General features: G+C 40.6%; 1 protein-coding gene across 5 annotated transcripts in view; it reads left to right on the top strand.

Moving 5' to 3' along the window:
* The window catches only part of CHRDL1 (chordin like 1), a 641,585-nt gene that overhangs the window by 533,984 nt on the left and 89,186 nt on the right, over nucleotides 1-18,415 (top strand). For all 5 annotated transcript variants that reach the window (XM_085608178.1, XM_085608181.1, XM_085608180.1 and 2 more), the window contains 2 exons: nucleotides 10,845-10,938; nucleotides 18,201-18,268. In XM_085608178.1, the coding sequence (XP_085464304.1) occupies nucleotides 10,845-10,938; nucleotides 18,201-18,268 (162 nt within the window). The remainder of the gene's footprint in view (nucleotides 1-10,844; nucleotides 10,939-18,200; nucleotides 18,269-18,415) is intronic.

The raw sequence follows: 18,415 nt of genomic DNA on the forward strand, positions 1-18,415 counted from the left end.
GGAAATATGAGGTGGCGACAATGTTTACTTGGGCGTTCTTGTTGAATCTGCTATTGATGATGATACCAAGGTTCTTGGAGTGGGATGTGCAGGTGGGTGTTGGTCCTAGCTCTGTTAGCCACAAGGGGGAGTTCAGTGTTGAAGTGCTCCTCCCATCCCTCTTGTCAGTGTTCAGCTTCAGGCAGTTGACCAGAGTGCAGTGGGCAATTCGAGTCATACAGGCATTGAACGTGATCTGGGTACTGTGCACCTTGTCTTTGAGGGAGGGAATGAGTTGCTTGTTGTCGGCGTATTAAAGGACGTTGATGTCGCGAGAGTAGATGATTATAGCTAAAAGGAACATGTATGCGATGAGAGTTGGGCTCAGGGACGATCCTTGTAGAACTCCACAGATGAGGTTGCAGGTGTTTGAGGTGTGCAGTGCCTGACTGACTGATTGGGCCCTTCCACTCTGGGAGGAGCAGATCCATCAGATTGTGTATCCTTGGATTCCGATGTTGTGTAGGCATTGGTTGAGTATGGGGTGGGATGCCATGTCAAACGCTACGGAGAGGTCCTGAAGGATGAAAGGTGCTTTGTCTCCTCTGTCCAGATTGATGGAGATGTCATCTGTTGCAGCGGAGAGGGCAGTTTTAATTCTGTGGCTGGGTCTGAAACCAGACTGAGTGATGTCGAGGTATAGGAGGTTGTTGAGGTATCCGTTTAGGTGTCTGTTGATGATTTCGATCTCTGAAACCTTGGCAGTGATTGATAGTAGGTAGATTGGTCTGTGATTGGCGAGCATTGAAGGGTCTGTGAGGAATTTCTTCATCGATGGAAGGTCAGTTGTGTGTTTCCAAGCATCTGGGAAGCTCACTGGAGAAGTGGAGGCCTTCAGATTGGCTGTGAGCATGGTGCTGATGGGTTGCAGACCTCTGGAGTAAGCGTGGTGGGGACAGGGGTCCAAAAAGGCCCCTGAATGAATGAACTTCATAGTGGTAGCAGTTACTTCTGGGGTGTTTATGGGCCATGTCATAAGTATTAGTGCTTTGGATAAAATCAGGAGGTGTTTTCCCAGGTCTGTTGGTGCAATTCTTGTATTAGCTAAAGCCAGGACAATACCTCCGAACATTCAGGATATTGTACGTAATGAATTAGAAAAGTTGCAGTTGGTTGGTGTAATTACTCCTATAGAAGCAAGTTATTGGTTGGCGCAATAGTCGTGGCACAGAAGGCCATTGGGTTGATTTATCTATGAGCTCTCAACTAAGAAGTAAATATGGGCAGATTTCCAGTACTCAACATTGTGGTGATGATGCCATTGTTGGCTGATGTAACACATTTTACCACATTAGATATGATGTTAGGCTACAATCAAATTTGCTTACAACTTGATTCAAGAGAATAACATCCTCTAATAAATCTAAAGGTGATTTTGATTTTGTTGTGATGCCTTTTGGGCTTGCAGCAGATGCTTATGTTTTTCAGGAGTTGATGAACTCAGCTTTGTGTGAAATAATAGGGGTAACGTGTTTTCAGGACTATTCACTGGTGTATGGTTAAGCCTGGAAGGAACATGATTTAAGAGTAAAAGAAATGTTGGTGAAATTGGGAGATGTTGATTTGACCTTGAATGTTGAGGTTTGTTTTTGTAGAAGAAAAAATAGCATATCTAGGACATACTTTATCTAGTGATGGCATAAAATTGAAAAGTAAGTTAGAGGAGGCTATTTGTCAACTAAGAGTGCCAGATACCAAGGATGAAGTGGCTACTGATTTCTACAGCCGGTTCATCCGTACTTAACTGGATAAACGTAAGATAGTAAGGAGTTTATGTAGGAGAGCAGTAGAGTTTCTATGGAAAGATGAATGCAATGAGAAATTTTAACTGATTAAATCTGAACATAAGAATGCTTCCAATTTTAAGGCCTATTTTCCTGGAAGGGAAACTATTGTAGTGACAGATGCGAACAGTAAAGAGCTTTGTGCTATTTTACTTAAAGTTGAAGATGCAAGAGAAAAAATATATTTGTGTGCTTCTACAGGACTGAATGGAGCTGAGAGTGTCTTTTCAGTCACAGAGAAAGAAGTCCTAGCAGTTAGTTGGGTCATTAAGAAGTTTAGGAGTTTCTTGTGGGGTATAATCTTACAGTAAGATCTGCCCATATACTATCACACTCTTTTTTTCTAAGGAAGCGTTTAGTCGTCCTGTCAGCTAACATTAAGAAAACAATGCACAGTGGAATTGCAAGAGTATACATATTGTCTATCCAGGTTAGTTAGAGTAAGAGATGACGACATTAGTTCTTGGGAGAACATCTGGTCTGAAGAAAGGGTTTGCGAATTAACTTGTGGATCAATGTCTGAGAAAGTGTGAAAGGAAGAAATTGAAAGTGATAAAGATATTATACTGTGTTCTAAGTACATCAAAAAATAACGGACTGAGAGATTTTTGGTGAATGAAGGTTTGAAACTATTTTTGGCTGTTAAAGATGAATTATCTCTGGAGTATAGTCTCGTATTCAGGGGTACTAGGTTAGTGGTTCCTAATAATTGTTGAAACAAGATTGTTGTACATTTAGGTGTTGCCAAAACTAAAGCGAGAGTGAGAGACCACTTTTGATGGCCTGGTTTTCATATTCAATACTGAAAGTAAATAAATCTTTTGAATGCTTGTAAAGTGATAAAATATACACCACTAGAATTGCCCTTTTGGATTGTTGGTATTTGCCAGAAGGTCCTTAGGATTAGATTGCTGTAGATACTGTGGGACCTCTGAGGGGTGAGATTGTTATTCTTTATTTGATTACTGTTGTTGATTTGTTTTCCCATTGTTCAGAAAATATGTGTGTGCACAATATCACTTCTGAATAAGTTACAGGAGTTTTCGAAAATCTTTCTGAGTGAAAAGGCATTCCTTAGAGTTTTCTTAGTGACAATGATGTTAACATTTGTTCTAGGGTGGTGGAAGATTTTTTAGAAAAACCTGGGGTGATCCACAAAAACTGTTCCTTGTATCATCAAAAATCCAGTGGCATGATGGAAAGATTTAATAAGACCATTAAGGAATGCATACAATTGGAGAGGACAAATGGTCTTGATTGGGAAAAAGAATTACAAAAGAGATTCGTGATTCACCATTTTACACCTCATTCTACCATGGAACAGTCTCCTTTTGAGTAATTCAGGAGAAGAAAACCTAATTCCATTTTGGTGCTAGGGTGGATGGAATGACAAAAAGGGTTGGGTGAATGTATCAGGATGATGATTGGAGAAAACAAGAGCTAAAGAAAACAGTTAAAAGGAAAATCTATGGATAAGAGTTCCACAGGGGACACTGGAGTTGCTGGAGCTGATACAAAGAAAGTAAGGTACAGAAGGAGACCATGTTATCTTACAAATTTTGTACAAGATGTTAGTTAGCAAGTTATCTTAAAGATTTTGTATAATATGTTAGTTTCATTTTTCTTGTCTTGCTAGTCATTGTGTTAAATATGTTTTCAATTGTTCAAGGGAATGTCCTATATTATTAGTTTTGTAAGGTTATTATGTATAGCTACCCTGTCAAAACTGAGATTTGGTGGAGTCACGATTCCCAGGGATAGAGATGCCGATCTAAGTGATATCTGCAAATGAAATTATGTTGAATCCATAGGATCTCAATAGAGGGGCTAGAGGAGATAAGTAGTAGCTGAAGACGTTTGAGCTAAAGGATGTTTAGCACACTACAGATAGGCATAAAAAAGCTGAGAGGCATGGTAAATAAATAAACATTGGAGATCTGCCTGCCAGAAACCTCGAGGGTCAAGTAACCTGGATATGAGCAGTGAGTGAGAAACAATGTTGAGGGCTGATGAGGGGTCTACAAGGATGAGTGCAGCAGTCCCCGTTGATCCAAAAGGAACCTGAGATCATCTGTTACAGACAGGATAGTTGATTCAGTATTGTAAAGTGGTATGAAGTCAGATTGGAAGCAATCCAGAAGGTGGTGTTTCTCTAGAATGGCTGACATTTGGGCATGGACAGCTTTTTCCATGATTTTAACGGAGGAGGTAATAAAGAAATGGGAAGAAAGTTGGAAAGTTGAGAATGGTCTGCACAGGGATTCTTCAGGAGAAGTGCAATCATGGATGTAAATATTGGTTGGAGTTGAGTCAGTCTCACTGGCAGCTTGCTGCATGATTGGGAGACATTGGGAGAGAGAGCGGTAGTGGCCTGGAAGCAGATTAGATAGCATCTGTTTGGTCCGAGAACAGATCTTCAGGCAGGGGTTAACTCTTCTAAAGAGGTCCCTAATGAAGAGGCTGTGCTTTTACCAATAAGGTGGGAAAGTCATTTGTTGGAGACAAGGGAAAATTAATTTAGAAGTTTTCTGGTTTTTTTAGTCTGGAATTATTGCTAGATGTTCGTGTAGTGACTGAGTAAGAAAGATAGTAGTTTTGCAAACCTCTAAATTGCTAAACTGTTTTACTAATGTAACTAGATTATGAGTGAGTTTTTCCACATGGTAACTAGTAGTAGTAAGAGTCCTTGCAAGTTTTAATATGCTGTGCATATATCATATCTATAGTGGATTTCAGCTTTCTCATCATAGAGTTTCCTCCATTCTCGTTCTAATATTTTAAGGTGTTTTTTCACTTCCTAAAGCTGGTCCAAGATGCAAAGGTCACAAGTGTCTGTATTTCAGATTTGACTTGGCATGTGGGTGTGATTACATTGTTTTTCCTTTATTATTTATTTTTGTAAGGGAGTTATTAATTACATAGGAAAAGAAAAACAGTGTTTCCTAATATGGTTAAATTGACAATGATACCTTACTTCACAATCATAATATTACAAAATTCTTTCAAGTCAAAATGACAACATCTTCAATCAATCAATTAAAAAACTGTTCATAATTAGCTCTAGACCTCCTCTCCTCATTTATTATTGACTGCGAACAAAGGGTGACCCTTGGGGAGTTTAGATCTAAACCTGTTACCTTGCCTTGTGGGGTCCCCCAGGGATCTTCTCCTAGTCCTACTGTGTTTAATGTATACGTGGTCCCGTAAGCTAGACTTATCCATTCTTTTGGCTTTGCCACAATAGCGTATGCTGATGACACACAAATTGTGACATCAATCTCCAACAACGCAGATGAGAACATAGACTTTTTTAACACCTGTATGAAAGGCATTTTTTATAGCTGAATGAGCAGGAATTGCCTAATGCTGAATTCCCACAAAACAGAGGTTCTCTTATTATAGAAAAGATAACACATTTTAGAATCCTCCTGGTGGCCTCAGTCTTTGGGATGCCTCCTAGCATCTGTCCCCAGAGTAACTAACCTTGAGATAATATTTGACACCGAACATTCCGTCCATGCTTATGTCACCCTAAGTGGGAAGGGGATGCCCAGACGTGCGTCTCATGCTCACTGTCCACTGGATTCAAGCTAGCTTGGCTGATGAGGGACGATACCCTGAAACCAGTCCCAGGATGCTTGTTTCAGGTCCAGGGAGGGCTGGGCAGTTGAGGCTGGATTATTTCCATGAGGAGCAGGGACAAGACTGATTTGCATATGGCTGGGTCCAAACTGGGATGGTGTGGTGAGCAGAAAAAAGATGGATTAAACCCAGATCTTTGTGACTGAGGGTGAATGTTTGCATTTTTCAGCATTCCGTCCATCATTTGTTCTTTTTGGTTTTTATCGCCCTAAATGATAAGGGAATGCCCAGACATGCATCCTGTGCTCACTGTGCCACTGGATTCAAGCTAGCCTGGCTGATGAGGGGAGGTAGCCTGAAGTTGGTCCCAGGATGCTTGTTTATGGTCCATGGAGGACCTGGCTTGGCAGTTTGGGCTGGGCTGTTCCCATGAGGGGCAGGGTCAAGAATAATTTGCAGATGGCTGGGTCCAAACTGGGGTGGCGTGGTGAGCAAAGAAACAATGGATTAAACCCAGATCTTTGTGACTACGGTTATTGTTTGTATGGTTCAGTATTCCGCCCATCATTTGTTCTTTTTGCTTTTAACTTTCTACAAGTGGCAAATTCCGACTTTACCATTAAAGATGATTTTAAATTACAATTTCATAGATACCAGACATGAAAGGCTTACCCGTCCCTAATCAAATGTTAGCACTTATTAAATGTAATAAGGCAACCCAACGTTATCCTATGAGACAGGTAGGCCCCACAAACTAATTTAGGAGTTTTCCACAACCAGGACATGTAAAACCTAGTACATGTCCAACCTTTTAATTACAATGCACCCTGCCCCATGGGCTACCTAGGGCCTACTTTAGGGGTGACATATGCAATATAAGGGAAGTTCAAGGATTGGCCAGAGGGTTATATTGCCAAGACGAATTGGCAATTTAAAACTTCATTCAGGCTGCAATGGCAGACACGGGACATGTTTTAAGGGGTTACTTAAGTGGATGTCACAATATGTGCTGCTGGCCCAATAATAGCAGTTAAATACAGATCCTCAGTATATGGGATACCACTCTGCAAAGGACTTCTAAGTAAATTAAATATGCCAATCAGGTTTAAATCAATGTAATCATGTTTGGAGGAGTGAGCACAAGCACTTAAGCACTGGTTAGGATTGGTAAAGTGCACCGAGTCCTAAGGCCAACAAAACCGAATTTCAGCAAAAAAAAATGGTGGGAAACAGGTAAAAAAAATTCGAGGAGGTCCACCATAAGGCTGACAGCTCTAATAAGAATATATTTCTGCAAATATGTATTTTCATTTAATTGTGCTTCTTTGTAATAATGCACCTTTAGTTCCTTCCCTCTCTGTTTTGGGGCATTTACAGGGGCGGCTCCTCTGCTAAGGTGGAGGAGTGTTGCCCCACTGCTCTCAGAGCAGGAAAAATAAAATGATAATAATGTCATTATTATCATTTTATTTTTCGTAGATTTGGGGCTGGGTTAGTGTGGGGTGGGCTGGTGCCACACGGGGTTGAGTGGTTTGCACACTCCAAGTATGCATGATGGTTTGGCAGGCCATATTGGACCGGCCAAACTGTCATGCACACTTTGCATGTTCCACACCAGGCTGTAATGCACAACCTGGTCAGGAACATGCCCAGGCTCACACTGCGTGTCTGAGCGCCTAACCACAGCACTCATAACAATCAGAACCCTGCATTGCAGCATTGTGATTGGCTCAGGGGAGCCTGGGTGTGCTTCCTGGTTCCGGCCGGAGAGGTGTTTTTTTGTTTTTTGTTTTTGTTTTGTATTTTGTACCCACCCCGCCTCTCCACCCTCGTTCCCTGCCAGCCGCTACAGATTTTTAGGTGTGCCAAATCTTTAACTCTAAATCTGCTGTATGTACTATATTACTCTTTCTCTTTGCAATATTGAGAAGAAATGCTATCACCCCCAAAGTTTTGGACTGATGGTGCTTTTCTTTAGACCTCGAAAGTTCACTGAGGCCTGCTAACCACACCTAAGTGCCAGCACTCTGACCCTTAAAATGAGCATGTCTGAATGGTTCACCCAACATTGACTCAACTTACTTATACGTCCCAAGTATATGGTACCAGGGGTACCCAGGGCCTGTAAGTTAAACTGTTCCTCCTGGACTGCAGCACTTATTGTGGCACCACGGGTGTGACAAGGTAAAGCTTCAATCCCAGCCTACCATTGCTGACTGGCAGAGCAATATTCAAACTGCTAACTCAACTTTGCATTTAAAATAATGTCAAAGTCCAGATCTTCCTTTTTAATATATGTAAGACACCCCTAAGGCAGGCCTATTGAGACCTAAGGCAGGGTACAGTATATTAAAAAGTAGAACATGTGTTTATACCTGTTCTAAACAGTAAAATCCCCCAAATTGTCATTTGTGCAGTAGAAGAGCTAGTATCCCCATTGGCGAGTAGAGGGTTGCATGCTGTCAACTGAGCTGCTCTACCTACTGAATGGGACAACTAAAGTTGGTACTTTAAGGCATCAAAAGACTTGCTGCATTAAACCCGACTTGATGCCCAAGTCAAATTTAATGTAAGTAAATGGTAATTTTAGACAGTTGGCCAAAGATTTCCAGTGACTGTTTATAGATTTCTGGCCATAAGACAGCCCCCTACCCTCCTGGGGGGAGGTGTGAATGACTTTGAGGAAGGAAAACAAAAGGGTCATTGTAAGAGGTGTAACCTCTCACTGGCAGGAAGGCCAAACAAGGTTTTAATCCAATAGAGAAGCTTCAAAGGGGAAGCTGCCTTTGATGGGCAAATGGCGGACACACACGACAGGGGCTGCTCTTTTGTTATGGTAGACAAGCTAGCATCAGGGACAGAGAGGGGGAAACAGTTGCCAAACCAGATTTCAGTGGACATGCAGCCCTTAAATAGCAACATTTCTAGGGTGGGCTACCAAGCTCTACACAATGAAACAGGGGTCTGCCATCTTGGGAGCGGGAAGATTATTGCATTCTGGGATAGCTAGATGCCACAGCTTTCAGGCAGTCATTATTAGGCAGGAGGAGAACTGGTAGAGCATTAGCTACCGTGTTTCCTTAAGGACAAGTTCTGGGCATAAAAGTGGCAATTTTACCTCAGATCACGTCTGCATTGGAGAGAGGACTGAAGAAGGACTCCTTTGCTGTTCTCTGGACCTGGTAAAGAGAGCTTGCAACAAAGAAAGAACTGCACCTGCTGCTCCGGGGCTAGCAAAGAGAGGGCTACGCCTGTGGCGCAGTGCTCGAGGAAAGCTCATCCCGAGCCCTAGACAGAAAGAGGGACTCTGAGACTCAGTTGGCTGATTTCCTGTTATAGCTATAGGGCCACAGAAGCTGTGGAAGGCTGCCTAGGTGAGTTGATAGCCACATTTTCTGGTGACCATGGAGGCGCAGCTCGGGAGTCCAAGTCTCAATGCTCAAAAGTTGCACTTGAGTCTACCGGTCCTGGGAGAATCCTCAGAGTGTGGTTTGGTCACCCAAGACAAACACTTGCCTCCATTAAAGGGAATTGCTTGTTTCTCTCTATCCAAAGACCAGTAGACCAGTCGCAACTGCTTTCTGGCTGGACTTCACTCAGTCTTCGAGGGACATCAGCTCGTATTGACAAAGTTACCCCACCATGTTCATGGACTGAGGGGTAGCTCCAAGAAGAACCTCCTCTCCGGATATGCATCCTCAGCATCCTTCAGCATCTTCAGCATCCTGTACCCCTTGCATCAGGACCACTGCATTGAAGTCTATAGTGGTCCTCCTACATAACCTGCAACTGGACTGGAGACTGCTTTGAATGCATGTTTACTGTCCTACCACTCCTTATTGTCCCCTGTGACTCTCTCCCTGCCGAAGTTGGTTGCCCAAACACATCTTTACAAAAGTTTTCAAAACTTTTCGTCATGACCGCTAATTGTGGTAGTTCCCAATGCTTGTTTGTGATCTGAGTGAAAAGTAGTGATATACTATTTGCTTAATAATTTAGAACTCTGGAACCCTCCAGTGGATGTTGCTCAGTTTGGTGTTTAAAGATTCATGAAAATGAGACCTATGTTTATAAATTGGTGCCGGTATCCTTTGTGTCATGTTTCTTTCTTAATCATCTGTTTTAGTACTCCTAAATGCTTTGCTCTTGTTTCTTTGTAAAAGCCTGACTGCTTGAAGCCACAGCTACCCAGGGTGGAGCTACGGTTTAAAAAAAAGAGCCTGACTGGACCCAAAACAGAATTGTACATTTATTACACTGTGAGGTTGCACAACTACACCATATAATAAACAGCTCTCTTCACAAATATCGCACAATTTTTCACAAGAATTCATGAAATGCATCCTAAATTATTGGATAATTAGCCTAACCCTCATTTCCACTCAAGAAACTCCTCAATAAATCTATTGACATCATTGACTATAAACTGACAACTTTGGTTATATTAATATAAAGTGCTATGGCTGAATGGTCTGGGAAACCATCTGGATGAAATATTTGTGCTTCAAATTAGAGAGAAGATATCAGAAAAAAGTGTAGCCACTCTACAGTATCATGCCGCAAAGAGATATCAGTGAATTCATTCCTGTCTGAAGTCTCGCTTCACGAGGGATATGTCAAGTCCATGTCTTTTAGATATTGTGAAATTATTTTTACTGTTTTCAGTTTGTTTTATTTCCTATTTTGAATGGAGAAAACCATGTTAATGTAGTGTGGCAATAGTAAATAAAAAATCTAATACAGCAGGTAAGGGTTACATAGTAAAAAACTGTTCTAATTTGTTGGTTGATGTATGTTTCTTGTAAAAACAAAATCTAACTGATTCTGAAATAGTATCCAAGCCTACACTAGCTTACACTTAAGTCCATTGTACAATTCATTTACATTGTAGGAAAACAAATCTTGACATTAGACTTTTTATCTGAATCTTGTTTTTCAACTGATAGACACAGAGCAAATTTTGGCCCACATGATCACTGATACTATCACTGTCTAAAGTGGGTAATGCAAAAGGTTTCAAATCCAAATGTTCCTTAATGCCTTGCCTTGCAGAATATAAAGGTGCTGTGTTACAGTGATTCAAGTTTGCACAAATACTTTACACATTGCCTCTCAAGTTAAACCTGACTGCTCAGTGGCAAGCTACCAGAGGGTGAGCACAGGTTAATGTAGGGTGTGTATCTGACTTACCCTGTCTAGGATTGTTGTCTCTACTTGGACAGTGTGCGTTTCTCAGAGTGGGAGAAAGTCCCAATAATACCAAACATAGGCTTCAAAGATCAAATCGAGTGGGCCGGCTCCAGACCTCGAGGTAAATGCCCGGTGGAATAAAAGGCCTGTATTCTCTCCGGCCACAGTGTTACCCACAGTTTATATTTCTGCCACTCTTTTTTTACACTCTGAAGTTCTTCTGAAACTGTGCCTTGTCTTTCTTGATAGGAAGGAAACGTGTACTGTGGACTAAGGACATGTCGTAAACTAACCTGCACTTACCCTGTCTCGGTTCCCGACTCTTGCTGCCAAGTCTGCAGAGGTAATATTTCCCATTATATTTTTTTGATGTGCACACTTAATTAATTAAATCTGTTGAAACATTTGAATTTTTACTCATACATTAATACATTTAAGCTTGCTACGGATTCAGTATTGGGTAATATGCTGGATGGAGTTCACAAACATCTTTTTTAATAGTTCAGATTTCATCACCAGCCGCTGTTACTGTGAAAACGTTGCAAGCTTGATAAACGATTCTGGGAAGAAAAGGCCAATTTTGCATTATTTACCAGCTATTGCTAACTGCCCCCACATTTCTCGAGGTGCCAGTTGTTATGAGAAGTGCCTGTACTACTATCCCTTCCAAAGTACAGAAGCGCAGACACGCGGGAGCTGATAGTACCTGCCAATTTAAAGCCCTAATTCTAGGTTTCGGCTTCCGGTTTGCATAGATTAGTGATTATTAGGATAAATTCGAACGCATGCATAAAGGAAATTATGCTAATAGTAAAGGTCCTGATACTGTTACAGTTTTCTCTACTTGTGAATGTTTTCAGAAACCCAATAAATGTGGGTTTTTAGGTGTACTTTTGCCCCCACATTACATCCTAGTTTGTCTTGCCTCTATACGTAGGTGCAAAAACTGGGTGTGAAAGCCTCAAGTAGGTTTATGAATTCTCCCAACGAGGTAGAATTGTCACTGCGCTAAAGGGGGTTAATCGGAGATAGCTATGAACTTCCCTAGCTGAGTTGTTCTGATGTTCATCTTTAGCAGGGCTTCATCCTCTATGTTGGATTGGTTTCCAAAGCTGCTCCCCGAACGGAGACTCCCTAATAAAAGCTAAATATTGAAAAGAGGACACAGGGATAGAGATATTCACAATTCTTCTCTTAATACATCTCGAACAAAGGCCCTGTAAATGCAGTTATATTCTTAGTGTACACAGTGCATACCCACATTTTTCAATTAAAACATTTCAAATGCCCTTCTACATCCTATGTTCCATAACAACTATTCACATGGAAAGACCACTGACCACAACATATCCCCCTAATTTACACATTCAACTAAACATATTATTGACACAAGTTTACCACGCAGACCTAAATAGAGTAACTTCACACTAAAACTTCCTAGCTAGCCACTCATCGTCCCTACTCTATCAACATCCCACTTACCAATTCTAATGAGGACCACACACCTCTGATCAACTGCAGTAAACTTACACCTCTCCAACTACTCTCACTGACACTCGCGCACAAAACTGCAATTCTTAATATGAACCGTATATTCCACCTTGAACAAGAGGCTCTGTCTCACCTTCTAATTCCTATACCACAAGTTACACCTTAATTGCTTTCTAGAAACACAAAACTGAACCTCTTTTAAATCAACACTCCCGCCTCCAACCTCCTGACACGTTGGATGCATGTTAGTTTCTACACCAACTATTTTTCTAAATCCTTCTCCGAATACAAATTGCTTCTCTTTGACAAACACGCATTTTTACAGCCATTTATTTACTCGTCACACCAATGTGGGATTACAGAAGGTTTGTCCATGTTCAAAACCTTAAACTCTCAACGATTCACACACTTCACTAGAGCATAACTGGAGACCATTGTTTTAAACCACCTGCAACTCCAGGCTTTAAAAACTCTACTCCAACAATAGCAAAAAGTGCTATTTCTAAAACAGTAATGTTGAATCCAACTTCACCAGTAAAGAGGATTTATCATCACCATTCCAAAGATATGAAACATGATGTAGCCACAACTTTCTAATCAGGAATTATAGTTTAAAAGTGTTTTAATGAATTCCCAATGCTAGCCTATGAGAGGAGTAAGCCTCGCAGTAGTGAAAATGAATGTAGCTGTTGGTCAATACAGGGACATGTAAAACGTAAAAGTACATGTCCTTTTATTTACTCAGCACCCTCCCCCTAGGCCTACCTAGGGCCTACCCTAGAGGAGATGTGTGTGTAATAAAAGGGGAATTTAAGGTTTGGTAAGTGGTTTTAAATATCAAGTCAAACTGGGAGTAAACAGCACAGACAGGCCTTACAATGGCAGGCCTGAAACAGGGTTGAAAGGTTATTTGTGTGGGTGGCATAATAAGTGCTGCAGAACCACTAGTAGCATTTACATCACAGGCCCTGGGTATATGGTATTCCACTTTTCAAGGGAAAGGGACTTATAAGTGAACTAAGTATACCAATTAGGTATACACCAATGGCACAATGTTTTTTCGAGAAGTACATGCACTTAGGCACTGGTCAGCAGAGGTAAATTGCTCAGAGTCCTAAAACCAACAAAAAGAATACAGCAAAAAGAGGAGGAGGAAGACAAAAGGTTTGAGGTGACCCATTTTCCAACAGTTCCTTTTACAAATTGGGTTCTACAAGAGAGAAATGAACAGAACAATTTCAGCACTTGACCATCTATTCCAGTTCTGGAGCAAAGCATGTTGAAGAGTGCTTCATGGTAGATGGTGTCAAATGCTTCTGAAAGGTGCAGCTGACTTAGGAGAAAAATATAAACTTAAATCAGAAACGCTAGGCTATCGTTAAGTATTAAAAGAGTTGTTTTTGTACTGAATGTGGGGTGGAAAACTGATTGTAAGAAATGTTAATTGCATTACATATGAGAAACTGAAGAGTGATAACTTTTCAAGAGCAATGGAGAAGTTAGGTGCTGTCCTAAACTAAGTTTGTGGTATCTAGGTCAGGTTTCATTAGTCGAAGGGTTGAGGGAGGCCATGATTTGTAAAAGAGATTGAATGTCAAGCAGTGTAAAATGTGACCATTTTGGGCTCTCCCTTTTCCTGAATGAGAGTTTGGTATAGGACAGAGAGAAAGTTTTGAGCTCCACGTGTATTTACACAATCTTCTTAAGAAATTGGTGGTTAAAAAAAAAGCCAAGTTTGGAATTTTGTTTTGTTAGTTCATTTTTTTAGCGCTCACCTGCGTAACATCATAGTGCTATGGAGACAAGCAAAACCAACAAGAATCAAGAAGACCTAAAAAAATTAAGACAGCATGAACACTTCAAAAGGGTTAGGGATTAGGGCTGAGGAAGTTCAATTTTTCTGCTGCTATCGCGTTGAACCGACTATCACTGTAACCACCAGCTCATTTTCTTGCCACTCGCAGGAGAAATCGGTTAGCTGTCTGGTGACACAGGCCATTTCAATTTGGTTACCCAGAGCCGAGGTCTACATCAGTATACTACACTTTTTTGCTGTTGTTATAGTCTTGTTATTTGGGGCCTTATGTAGGTGGGCTGGCATTTACCACTTCATAAATACCGAATCATACCGATTCGGTATTTATGAAGTGGTAAATGCTATGTAGGTAATTGGTCGGTAAATATTACCGATTCGGAAAAATTCGGTAATTACCGAATCGGTATTTACCGATTCGGTAATGAGGCATACCTTCCCATTGATGGGAAGGTATGCCTCATTACCGAATCGGTAAATACCGATTCGGTAATGGGGGAGCACATGCAAGGGTGGCAGGGTGTCACATTGACACCCTGTTGCACCCCTGATTCGGCCATGTGTGCACATGTGGCACACATACATGCCCTGAGGGCATGTGTGTCTGCCACATTGCACACATCTACGGGCAAAATATTGCATTTACACACATATTCGTCATTTACCACCAACTATTAGTTGGTGGTAAATAACGAATCCCCACACACACCACACAGTCCCCCTACATCTCATTTCTGTATTCGGAATTTACCGAATCTGTAAAATTACCGAATCGGTAATTTTACCGAATCGGTAATTTTACCGATTCGGTAAATTCCGAATACAGAAATTCTCCCCCTACATCTCAAAAGCCAAAATACCGGTCGGTAACGGTATAATTACCAAAAATCGGCCGTTACCGACCGGTATTTGGCTACCTACATGAGGCCCTTGATGTTTAATTGGTAGCCAATCCAAAGACTTACATGCAGCAGCAATGTGTTTCCTCCAGTGCTTCCCAGTAATGAGCCTGGCTGCGTTATTTTGCATTACTTAAATCCTTTGTTTTTCATTTTTTGTCAAATTTTTTTAAACCTTATTTTTTCAGTTTCTTAAAAAAATACAAACCAATACAACAAAACAGTTGGCGGAGTACAATGTGTAAGACATGGCTAGTAGTACATAAAACCGTACATCTCTGCTGGAGCACCCTGCTGTGTGTGTCCCACCTCGCTGATCCTGTAAGCGTAGCATCAGCCACATTGATGTTAAATCTTTTGTTAGAGTTAGCTGCAACGTCCAGCGGTGTTGTCCTAGTCTGGGTTTGATTGCATTAAAACTTTTACAATGGTATATAACAGTTGTAATTAATTTTAAAAAGCATTTTTCTTTTAGTTTTTATTTGTAAGATGCAGGAGCTTGCACATTTGGGAATTTGAATATATATTTTTTAAAATATTTTATTGATCTTTTACAATCTAAATATTTGCAGTCAACATGACTTATAATTGTAGTACACGGTAAAGGGGTAACCATCTCGCATTACATGGTGAAATGTTAACATTTGTCGTTGGTTTGTTAATAAAAACTTTCGTCATTTGCAGCACATTACAGAGAATTACAGTGAGGCACAAATGGTCTCATTACACACCCATTGGGAATTTGAATGTTTTATGACAGATCGCACTCCAGATGGATACCCAGTTGCACACATATTTATCTGGCAGAGGCACAGGACCTATAATCTGAGGCCAGACTACATTTGTCCCCATATCTGAACTCTTAGTGGTGAGAAGTATTTCCCTTTTAATGGGATTTAACTTACTTCAAAAATGATTGGTCATCCCGCACCGAATCAGGGTCTGTCAGTCTGGAAGATTTTTGCTAGTACCCCTCTTGCTCTGCCTGATGTTTAAATAGGCCAAATAGCAACTGGGGATTATCAGCATACTTGGGAAATGTAATCCTTCTACTTGGAGAATGTTGGCCCTTGGCTGTGCATTTATGTTGCAAAGAAAAGGCAAAATATGTAAATGCTGTGGAACACTACGGCACTTGAATTGAGAGGTAAACTGAGGCATTTTGACTACTGACTGAGATTTGTTTCTGAAATTATTTTAGCCATGCCAGTGCTGTTTCTACATTCCCTGAATTTGTCAGTCTTCAGAAGGATGACCTGCCTGAAAGCCTGTTTTAAGGAGGTGTAGAAAATCATGCTTGACAATACAGGATTGGAATTGCTGTTGCACAATATTTGCCATTCATTTACCCAAGTAAGGCAGGCAATAGTTGGTAGAGTTGTCCATTCTGGATGCTGATTTTCAACAATGGTTTTTTATACCTTGCTTCCAAGCTTTGTGAATAGAGCTGTAATCTAGGATTGGCCCAATAGTTGTTCTAAAGATGGGCAGAGTACTTTCAGTACTTTTTGGAAAAGCATTGTTGGTTTGACAGATAGCTCCATCAAAATGAAGAAGCTGTACATCAAACTTAAAACCTTTTTAAATTTATTTTCAAAAAGAACGCATGATATAGGTTTTTAAAAGGAAAAGAAAAATGAACCCCTCGCAATGGGAGCATTCTACCATGGCATTGGGGTCATTTACATTTTTTCACTGCCCTTTAATGCACAGTTTTTCATGGCAGTGACATGCAGTGAAAACTGGTCATGTGTCGTCCCAACTTCAAATCAGTCTTGCGGACACATGGCTACATCTCAAATGGCCCTCACTTCGCCAGGCCATCGGAGGTGTGTGTAGATGACAGAGACAGAGTCGTCTCTGCCATCTACACATTGGAGGTCCGTCCAACTCTAAATGACATGGGTGGACCTTCAGTTTGGTGGAATGGGTACTCTTGCTGCCATGCTGAAGTATCTTTTCCACCAACATTTAAGTCAGCTCCTGCACTTGCATGCCATTTTGAAAACCTTCAAGATACTTCGAAGAGGTTCCTCTGCTACATTTTGTGGCAAGTTAAAGGTGTAGGTTTATCTGCCTGTTCAGTCTCTGAATACATTTTTCCAGTCTTGGTACATTTACAAGTATGTAAAACAACTCTTTTGTCAAATTAAGTGTATTATGGATTCATTCAGAAGTGCATGTTTAGACTCTGTTTAAAGGCGGCATCTGTTCTCAAGTAGTGCTTTTTTGTTTGGGGGCATAATTTTACTTTATTCCCTCTTGGCAAAGCTCCAATTTAAGCTGGTAGGTTTATTTGTAAATCTGTGGCTTCTTAACTTGATCTAATTACTACTGTTTTTTTTCTGGGATTGAACTGGCAGTGCTTCAGAGTATCAACAATGACAGGTTTGTCTGAGAAAAGTACAGGTTGTGTTGTTAACACTGTGCCCCCAATGAGCAAACATTTGTCCAATTTGTTCATTAATTTAGACTGTTAAAAAATGTGAATGATGGAAGCAAGGGATTTAAATGAAAAAGGCACCTCTAGGTGGTGGTCAGTGAAGGGTAGAGTGGTTAGGTTTTTGAGTTTGATAGCGGCAATCTTTAATTGTTTGAAAAATGTTCTTCAATTATTGTTAACCTCCTTGATCTGTTTCTTACTGTAATTCACCTTAATGAAGAAAGAGGTACTTGCAGATTATTCTCTAGGCTTCATTTATTGCAAGGCTTCAGGGCATTTTGACCTATCTCCAACATTTCTCCTTTTCTGGTAGTTTTTTTGTTTTTGTCATGTTCAGTTGAGTGCCACTCATAGAGGGTTTTTTCAAGGATCTTGAGTTCAGAGGAACCAACTTGATGTGGTTGTAGATGGTCTGGTTGGAGTAGTTTAGGATCTTATCAGAAGAGTGGTTCATGGTGTAGCTGAAGCTTTAAGTACTTGCTATAGTTATTTAATAGAAGGGACATTTAACAGTGTCCGCACACTTTTTGTGGAGACAGTATTGGAAGGAGATCGGAAAAGATAATGAGATTAGGGGTACTGTCTTTTTTGTGGGTTGAGAGATACATGAGCTCAGAAAGATAATGCAATGTACAGATATCTTAATTTAAAGAATATTTAAATTATCTTGAAGTTATATGGGATATTGAAATGACCTAGAAGAGTACTCCTTAAATAGCAGGACATCATGGATGTAATGAGCTCATTGAGGTGGTTAGGAAGGGGGCTAACTTGTCCTGGCAGGTGGTAGATAGTGTGAAAATAAGTGGTGTTTTATGATTGTTTTTATATTGCTTCTGGGGAATGATGGGTAGTTCTCTGTAGTGTAGGGCCACTCATCCTTCTGAATATTATCTAAGCTGCCCACATGTTTAGGATTTAATTCATCAAATATATTAAAATATTTTCTGTATAATTAGGAGATGGAGATCTATCCTGGGATCATCACGAGGGTGATACCGTCCGGCAGCCAGCAAACAGAGAAGCAGTAAGTGTGCTCTGTATTACATACAAAATGTGGAATTGTTGGTCTAATGCAACTGGTAATGAAAGATTAACTACAGCTGTAGGTTTATTGAAATATAATGTATAGAGAACGGTATTAATGAAAGTATTATCTTTCTGTTGTTGCTAT

The sequence above is a fragment of the Triturus cristatus genome, chromosome 5_2 (genome assembly GCF_964204655.1).
Source record: "Triturus cristatus chromosome 5_2, aTriCri1.1, whole genome shotgun sequence".
Classification (NCBI taxonomy): domain Eukaryota; kingdom Metazoa; phylum Chordata; class Amphibia; order Caudata; family Salamandridae; genus Triturus; species Triturus cristatus.